Below are 9,786 nucleotides of genomic sequence, written 5' to 3'. Positions count from 1 at the left end.
TTCAGACTTTCTCGCTTTAACCTCTTTTATGGAATGGATTCACTTTTAAGTGTTTCAGGGAGATGAGCAGTCAAGTTCCAGAGACAGCTTCCGTCTCCTCGTCTGTAAAAAGGAAATGATAGTCGTGCTTACCTTTGAGAGTCGCCTTGATTAGGTGATACAACGCCGTGGCTGTGGAAGTGTATCCCCGAACCGGCAGCCCCAGCCTCACCTAGGATATTGCCAGAAACACAAAAGTCATCAGCCTCACCCACACCTTCCGAACCAGAAACCCTGCGAGTGGAGCCCACCCGTCAGGACGGGCGTACCTGGGAGACGCTGCGGGAGACGCTGGGGGTTCGGCTCCAGGCCACGGCAATTAGGCAGGTATCGCGATAAAGTGCGTCGTAAACCTTTTTTATAGTGAAGGGTCTCGCCTTCAATTTGTAAACACGCAACAACTGTGAAGCTCAATAATGGGAAGGCACTTAAAGGAGCTGTGCCTGGACTTCACGAGGAAAGCGCCCCAGGTGATGACGGCTGTGCGCCCCGATGTGGACCCAGGACGGAATGCTCCCAGGTGGCTGGCCCAGGGCGTGGCGCACCGGGAGTGCCCCACCAGGGTTAGCTACGTTGTTACTATCAGCGTCATTGTTGTCATCCACATCTGTGCGAAAGGTTTCTAAAGCAGGGTGAAATAATCTCCGAAATAGCAGCTGGGGATGAAATTATAACCCGCCAAGAAGAGCAGTCTCAGTGTCGAGATTATCAGCGCAATTGTCAGCACCAACAGCCTTGTCCTCAGGGACCACTCAGCATTCCTGGTGAATTGTAACCACCTGAGTGTATCCTATCCCCCTCCAAAGACCCGTCAGTGGTTTTAGTTGCCCACAGCACTAAATTGAAAACCTGGCTTTTCCTTTTGTATCAGACAGGTGTGTACCACTCTCTTCCTCCCCATCGGCATCCCTGGCCTTGTTTTCAGACTTCTGAATAAACCCTGCCCCTGTCTATCTCCTGATAATGGCCCTACTAAGGAAAGGAGAGGATGCACAGTCAGAAATTAGTCCATTTGTTAAACCAGGCCAACCAAGTCCACACCATGTGCCTGCTATATCCCCAGTAAAAGTGCTGGGACTTCGTGGGGGCGGGGAATGGGCCTTAGCCCTAATTTAATAGAGGCTAGTAGAGGAAAAAAGACATCAAAACAGGTGTTCACGAATAATTATATTGCTACACGTGTGCAAAACTCTATAGAAAAGAAGGGCAAGGCGTTAAGGAAGACTATTCTGGGGCACGCGCCATGTCAGCAGGGCAGCAGGTGCTGGCTGGTAGGCTCCGGGGATGCCGCCTGGGGAAACAGCGTCTAGCCTGCGAGTGAAGGTGTGCGGGAAGCAGGCAGACTAAGGAGATGGGGTGCGGATGTTGCGACAGTCCTGCAGGAGGAAGTAACCAGGTCGAAGGTGGGAAAGGGCACAGCGCATTCAAAGACGGTTTGGTCAAGACAAGTCAGAGCTGGAGACCATCTGTCCACTCTGGTCTCTCTGAGCGACATCAGAAGGAAATGCGGTGACTTAAACCAACACTAGCTTTATTCTCTGTGTTTGTCTGGGAACCCAAGAAACCATCGTTAGGTCCTATCGCTGAAACTTTGGAAAACCAGTGAGTCAGCCATGCACAGAAACCCAGAGTCCTCGGAACATTTTGGATTCCAGCTCTCACCAAAAAATAAGCAGAATGAATCCCGAGAAATGTGATGAAAACTTTTTAAAAATTATATTATTTTTGCCTTAAGGGAAAAAAGATGAAAACCAATTTTATATGGGTCTTCTATATATGAAAGATTTTTATATATAAGATGATTTGTTTTTCTTCATCTCCATTGAGAACAGAGGAAGAAATGTGTTTAATCAGCAGTATTAAATATATAAGTTTGATATAAAAATGCCTTGACAATAAAGAGAATCAAATTTTAGGGATGTTACAAAGGGAGACTTAAGTGCTTTCCCCAAAGGCATTTCGAAATAAGCCAGACTTCGTATATTGGAGATGCTTTACCTGGAAGCAGAATGGTGAACTACTTTTTTTTTAAGTAGCTTGCTGTCCCATGAAGCCCATTCCCCAGAAAGTGAAGAACAATGCAAATAAATTGAAACAATAGTGCCATCTAGTGTAAAACTCAGTAATAACACCCAATATACCAATCCAGGATTGAATAAATCCCTGTGCACTTCAGGTATGGACAACAGTGTGGTGATTGCTGGAGGGGAAAGGGGGATGAGGGGACTACATGGTAATGGAAAAAATATACAAAGATTAAATCAAAAAAGCTAATTAATCTTTTTAAAATCTAGATGAAAACCTGTTTCAAGATTGTGTTTCCCATTCATGATTCAGCCACATACATTTAAGGGAGAAACAAGGCCAAAATCACCAGCCCAGCTGAGGACTAAACCCTCCAGAGGAGACTGGCCAATTGTGAGGGCTTCAACAGTCAGAGTAGAAAGACTGAAGCCAACAGAATTGGAATGAATTGATTAAAATCTTAACAGCCATGCCCCTAATGCATGCCTGGGGTTTCCTAGGTTTGAAGTCAAGGGCAAATATCGGTGGCTGAGATAAGTCGTCTGGAAGCTAATATGGTGGGCAGGGCCCTGTGGCTGCCCTTCTACTAGGCCCTTCTAAGCAATCTCTCTCTGACAAGGTCCTTTAGCAAACACCCCGTTGTTTTAAGGGGTCTTCCTCCCCGGGCATACAAAACTCCAGTTTTGTTGGTAGTCAGGAAGTCTTAGGTTCACGAGCTGCATTAGGCTGGATTAGTCACCACAGAGGTCGAGTGTTTTGAAGAGCAGCTCATCAAGGAATGTCAGAGTCTGGCTAATAGTCCTTATGCCTTTCTGACTTCCTCCTTTCACCCAACCCCCCAACACACACAGACACATGTATCTCTCTGTTGGTTCTCTTCTGACAGTCGGAGGCTCACTTAAAATTTTCACAGCAGCGTTACAATAGCCAAGACCTGGAGACAGCACAGTGTCCATCAGTAGACGAGTGGATAAACACAGTGGAATACCACACAGCTGTAAAAAGAAGGAACTCTTACCCTTTGTGACGGCATGGATGGATTTGAAGACTATTAAGCTAAGTGAAATAAGCCAATCAGAGAAAGACAAATACCATATGATTCTACTTACATGCAGAATATAATACACAAAGTAAACCAACAGACACATTAGAAACAGAGGCATGGATACATGGAACAGACTGACAGCTGTCAGAGGGGAGGAGGGAGAGGGGGACTGGAGGAAGGTGAAGGGATTAGCCAAAGAACATGTATGCACAACTCAGAGACACAAACAACAGTGTGGGCATGGCCAGAGGGAAGGGGTCGGAGCTAAGGGAGAGATGGAAAAGGAGGTGAGGGGGAATGGGGACATCGGTAATAGTGTCAACAATAAAAAATAAAGTTTAAAAAAAGGTTCTCTTGCTTTCCTGCCTACCCTCCTGGAAACAACGAATTGTGTCCTCACTGATGTACAATTAAAACTTCGAACCTATCTGATGATGGAGCTCATTGAGCCAAAATGGAGATGTTCGTCCGGCCTCTCTCCACAGTCCAGGGTGCACGCTGGGTGTTCAGGGACTATTGTACAAATCAGCTTTAATTAAATGATGCGATTTTCAGACACATCTGTGGTTAGTCTGTGCTTTTCAAATCATTGATCAATTGATTATTCCTCCTACTCAAAGTTCTGACAATGCAATTATTAATAAAAAATGAGGTAGTGATTCCAAATTTGAGTTCTACAGACAGTAATCCTAGATTGCAAAATGCATGTGTCTAACTAATAACTAAAATTCTCCTAAATTACAAGGGGAGATGCAACTCTGAGGTAAAGAGAAATTAGGTGCCAGAGAACCAAATACATCTATAAAATATTTTGAAGTGACTTTTATTTAAGTGATATTAATACTGAAGTTAGAGTGTCAGTAAGTCATTGTCCATCTTTTATTCTCCCAATAAAAAGGAAGCTCATTTCCTAGCTAGTCTATTATCATTCTGTCAAGGGAAAATGGCCCAAGATTTTTTTAATCATACTGCTCAGTTATCAGATACCAGTGCTCCAAAATATTGAAATGTCTTCCATTCACTCACCAAGTCTTCCAGTCAGTCTTTACAGTATGATGCTAAGTGCAGACATAATCTCAGAAATCCCCCATTCTAACCTGGAAGTCCTTCCTTTCTCCACTAAGCAAGGCATTTTCTACCATACACCTTACATGTCCATAGAAATCTTGAAATAGATTCTAATTCAGTCAAATCACACAGTTTTTTTTTTTAGACGCACACAAACACCTGCAATGAGACAGGTAAGCCTGATTTATCATTCATTTCGACAGACTGTGGTAGAGGACTACATACTTTGGAGGACGGATTTCCTGGTCTTAATCTAGTGGGGGGGGGGGGGGGGGGGCGGGAATGGGGAAATGGTGATGAAATGCGTTAAGTCAGCACAGATATTAAGAGACCATACTACACAAGCCTACATTGACGCTCAAAATGTTTAACTGCTATATGTAGTGCAAAATACTTAAAAGCTTTAATCCTACACTTAGCAAGAAGATAAGTGTCATTTTATTAGATTACAAACATACCTAGGAATATTCCAAAGATATATATTTTATGTAAACACATCTGTATCATAGCCACCAAATAAGTGCCTTTAATTCTTATTTGGGAGCTAACCCAATTTAAAAATATGCTGTTTTTCTCTTTTTTGCTATTTGCAAGGGGGGCATAGACAAGAAAAGGGGTACAATGCAAATCTGTCAGTGTGGTTGTCTTTTTATTTTTATCAGCCAAAGTCTCCATTGGAAAGAAGTTTAAAATTGGTAACTGAAAATGTACTTTCAGAAATGTTTCTAAAAATGATCTTTGTTGTCTCTGATGGTATTAAAAAGAATTATCAGTGAACCAATTTTAAGTAGCAACAATGCAACTCATGCAGATTTTGCAAAGCACTCTAACCAAGAGCTTCTTCTCTCCTATTAGAACAAAAGTAAAACAAGCAAGCCAAGGAAACTGTAGCAATGTATTTATTGGAAATGAACTAGACATTACATATACCCCATGAAGATGTAACAATGCATGAAGCATAACTGATGCAACATTTACAAAATCAGGAAAGAAAAGGAAATTCATTTTCAAAAGAAGTATTATATCCAAGACACCTCAACCTGTCAACTCCATAATACAACTCATAACATTGCCTTGAACAGCCAGAATAAAATTAACTCCAAACTGAATTGAAAGTTTCTTTTCCCAACTTGAAGATTCCTTGGCTACCACCTGTGCATCACACACGTCAGGTAATTTTCATCACAAGAAAAAATGAAAATAAAAAACTTCTCCTACAAATAGAGACATTCCAGGGATAACCAAGCAACAGATCATTTGGCAGCCCCAACTGAATAGGGTACCTAGAATCGGCATTTTCTAGAACCTAGAAATTACATTAACTTGACTAACAAGACTTCATTTTCTTTTAACAAACTGCCTGGATTCGAGGGCCCGTTGATTTGTAGCAAGAACCATTACAATCACACCAAGTAATGACGCGGAGGGACACAGCGGATGTTTATCATCTGCTCATCAAGGTTTTCCAAAACCTTTAAAGCTCGACTCTTCTCTGCAATGCAGCCTAGCTTGTGTAAAACAAGCTCCCTTCGGAGAAGATTATCCCAGAGGATCCACCTGTGCTAACGTAAGTACTGCACAAAGCAGTGATGACAAATATCATTTTGGAAAGGCAGAAACGCTGCACCAGCTTCCGGAGGCACCATCCCAGAGCCATCTCTGACGTGGAGACCTGCATGCGCGCCGTGAACATTCCTTCCATACACCTGGCAGGCGAGAGGGTCCTGCAACTCGCTGCCTGCGACCGAGACAGCTGGCAGGGCGAACGCAGAGACGCATGCGCGAGAAGGGCCTGGCGCCACTTTCCCCTTCCCTTCCAGCAAATTCCAACCGTGTGTTTCCGACATTTCACAGTTCTCAGAAATGTTCACATTGAAGGGGGAGATGGTTGTGAGCTTATCACAGTCGATCACCTGTCCCAAAAAAGTATCCGATCACAGCATATATATCATCTTTAAAAAATTTATCATAATTGCATTCCCTTATCCTTCATTTAAGGTAGAGAAAAGTAAGAACTCCCACATTTTGGTGGGAAAATGGCAAATCCTTGCCACCAACTGTGGCACCGAGTAAAGGGGAGGCGAATGTAGGAGTAATTTAAATAAAAAGGGGAAACCCTGAACGGGACAATTTAGGTCCTAAATGAATATTGTGAGGCCTGATGTTGGATTACAATGCTGGTCTAATTTGCTACAGAATTAGCAACACTCTCTTTCACCTTGAACTGGGTGGGTAGACGCAGCCACAATGTCTAGCTTTTCCACATGCATGCAGACACCCACGCCCGCAGGCACAGAGCAGGCGGGGGCAGAAGGCCCCCACCTTCCCGAAAGGACCTCAGAAGCAGCACTGACCACCAGTCGTGTTCCTCGGACGTACAAGGTCAATGCGTTTTCAGACAGACACACACAAACTTACACAAGTGTCCCCCCCTCTCTGCTGTTGAGTGAAACATGCTGCTCTTTGGAGAAGAAAAATACATTCATTTTTGTCAAGTGTATTTCAATATATAAAGATTCTCTAGCTTTGTTTCGTGACAAAGATGAAATGATTTCACACGTGTTAAGGGACATTTCACGTTGGCTTCCCTTTGGTGTGGATTTCACGAAGTTTTTCTTTTAAAAAATTGCTCTAAATCTGCATTTACTCTTTTTATCCGAGAGCATGAATTCTTAATGTCCATTTTATACCTGTACATAGTCAACAGCAATAACAAAAGCTAGTCTATCTGTGTACAATGGCTTAGGATCGGCAAACTCTACCGAGAGCAGGCGCCCGGCCGGCCGCGGGCTCAGCACCAGGCCCGGCTGGGGCAGGCCCAGCACGGGCCGCGGCATTCAGGTCCTCTCCTGCAGGGGGCGCCGGGGCGCGTTCTGCGGGGCGGCGCCAGCTCCACCTCCGCCTCCGCCTCCATTAGGCCTTGCTCCCCGTCTGGGCTTTGTTGTTAGGGATACAGGTCATCTCTCTCAGCAGCGACTCGCAGTCCGCCAGAGCGTCTGCGGGCAGCAGCTTGCGGATTTGCTCCACCGCCTTCTGGTAAGCCATTTTCTCCTGCTCCAGGGTCCGGATTAAAGATTTCATTTTGGTCTCTCTGGTCAAAAGGTTTTCCAGGCTGGATTCCAACGTCTGGATTTTAGCATGAGCTACCTGTTGGAGACGGGGGTGGGGGACAAAAATCCTCCAAATCAAAAATTTGAAGACTATGGCTCTAAAGGGTAGCAGCAGCCAGACCTTCCATGTATTAATAAGCAATCATATCATGTGACTTAATATGTGAAGTGAATACTCTGAAACCTTCCATGAAATGGAGATTTATAGGTTTCTCAAACATGTAACTACAGTACTAACAAAATACCCCTCGCTTCACTGAACACACCAAAATGCAGCATTAAGTCATTGCCCCAGGGCGGCTAGGGTCCTCTCTTCACACACCTGTGCTCCTAGGAGTGCACGGATCCGGTGCAGAAGGTCCGACTCTGCCTGGAGGTGCACAGGCGGGCTTCCTACCTCTAAATGGAGATGCAGGGTTTTCTAAACACATAGTTAGGATCCTGTCAGGTTTTGAGGGGTGTCAGGGGTAACCCTGTAACTTGGGAACCCAGACAGGATGACAACATTGTACTGTCAATGGAAAAAGTTTGTAACCACTAATAAAAATCATTATAATATAAAGCAGGTTCAAACACACCTCCCTAGTAAGGAAGTACTGTGTTAACTGCCACTGAAATACCCATGTGATGATGAACAACATCCCAACTGTTTATTTTTTGTTTTTGAGAACAAACATTGGCTCTTTTTTTTTTTTTTTTTTTTTTGAATAAGAGAAGGCATAACACTTTCTATGGGCCAGAGCGAATGTAGGATGAAAGTAAGAAAGTTACTGTTCCTCTTCCTGGCGAGCACTTACTCTGGAGCTCCCTCATTTCTGAGCTATTTGTCTCCTAGTTGGGCCAGAGGATTCGCCACCTGGAAGCAGGCTGTTGTGTTTTCTAGTTCGGGACTGGTGCAGGACTGGGAAGTGAGGGAGGGATGAGCAGGAACCAAGGGGACCTGAAGATCTAACTCAGATCTCTTCCCCCAGCCCTCCCAGCAGGTTCACCTTCTAACCTCCGCCTCCCACCCTCGGGGCTGGGAATACACAGCACACCTTATATAATTTGCAGGCGTGAAACAGTAATCTTTATTAAGTTATTTATTGTACTTGTAAGTGTGCCTTTATTTATAAATAAACATATAATGTTTTATATCCCTAACAATTGTAAACTTAATGGCAGGGATTGTGGATTACACGCTTGCATTCCATTCTCTCAAACGTGTCTCCTTTTCTTTCCATTTCTGAGAGTTTTTCTCTCATCATCCCCAATCGGATTTATGCAAGTGGTTTCTAGCTGGTCTCCCTACCTTCTCTCCCCATTCTCCTCTGTCCTCATCTAAGTTTCCAGACCGGTCTTCCTAAAGCCTGGCTCAAACACTTGGAAATATTTCCCTTTCAACAGGATCACAGCTCTTCTGCTTCACATTGAGAGTTGTCTACAGTTCTGTCTCCGTTGCATTTATCCCATCACTTCCAGACACAAATTGTGAACTGACACCAAGCTTACCCGGCTGCTTAGGCCATGGCCCCCTGATTTGCACCGACCCCCTCCCACTCCTCACTCATTTCTTCCACCAACCTCTGGGAGTCGGCTCAAGCCCAAGTTCCCCAGCGCGTTCCCCATTCCCCGCATGCAACCCCTCCTTCCTGGAATCTAACCAAATACAGGCTGGGGCAAAAGTTTACCACTGTGAGCACCGAAACAGAGTTGATCCTTGTATTATTGTTTCTTGTATTATTTTCCATGCAACTGCAAAACTACTTTTGCCCCACCCTGTATGTGCAATGCACTTTAGCTATTTAACCAGATTCTACTTTGAATTGCCAGTTCACTATTTTGTGAGTGTGCATTTCCTCTCCCAAGCCACATTTACATTGATATGTGCGCCTGTAGCCCCACAGCACTTGGGCACAGCCTCACACATAGTGGCCCGTGGGGAACGATGGTTCAATCCACGTCACACCCCAAGCATTCCCGGGAGAGCTCTGGACAGGCAGCAGGCATTCAAGCACTCTTTCAGTCAAATCTTTGTCTCTTTACCTGTAGTTTTTCAAGGAGGTCCATGTTTTGTCTTTTCAGCTGGCTATTGGCCCTCTCCAGCTTCTCCATAGGCTCACTGTACTCGCAGGCGTTTGAAGATTCCTGAAGCTCATCCTGCAGCACATGATATTCCACCTCATAGGCATGTAGCTGCTTAGAAATATCCATCTCCAAAACCTGCATGAAAACACCACAGGTTAGTCTAGTCTTCGGTATGTGTACAAGGAGGCAGTTGGTGTACCAGCTGTATTTCATAGAGATTTCCAAATCCTTATTAATGAGCAACAGACATACCGAAAAGAATAACAAGTGTGACTATCGATGTAAGGACAAATAGATTATTGATACATGATGAAACATTCTCCTAATAAGGCCAAGACACTACAATAAGTTAACATTCAAAGGTATTTTATAACGAAAGTACACATAATCTGATAACCATCTCCCCAAATGCAGCAACCAGATAAACAACAT

The 9,786-nt window shown here is 44.2% G+C and overlaps 1 protein-coding gene across 6 annotated transcripts in view; it reads right to left on the bottom strand.

Annotated features, from left to right (window-relative positions):
* Window positions 1-5,060: 5,060 nt before the first annotated feature.
* TBC1D4 (TBC1 domain family member 4) overlaps window positions 5,061-9,786 on the bottom strand; it is a 178,747-nt gene continuing 174,021 nt past the window's right edge. For all 6 annotated transcript variants that reach the window (XM_036011289.1, XM_036011291.1, XM_036011290.1 and 3 more), the window contains 2 exons: window positions 9,313-9,489; window positions 5,061-7,324 (listed from right to left, as the gene is read on the bottom strand). In XM_036011289.1, the coding sequence (XP_035867182.1) occupies window positions 7,091-7,324; window positions 9,313-9,489 (411 nt within the window). In that variant the 3' untranslated portion in view covers window positions 5,061-7,090. The remainder of the gene's footprint in view (window positions 7,325-9,312; window positions 9,490-9,786) is intronic.

Source organism: Phyllostomus discolor, chromosome 11 (genome assembly GCF_004126475.2).
Source record: "Phyllostomus discolor isolate MPI-MPIP mPhyDis1 chromosome 11, mPhyDis1.pri.v3, whole genome shotgun sequence".
NCBI classification, from domain to species: domain Eukaryota; kingdom Metazoa; phylum Chordata; class Mammalia; order Chiroptera; family Phyllostomidae; genus Phyllostomus; species Phyllostomus discolor.
This window is presented reverse-complemented; position numbering and strand designations above follow the sequence as displayed.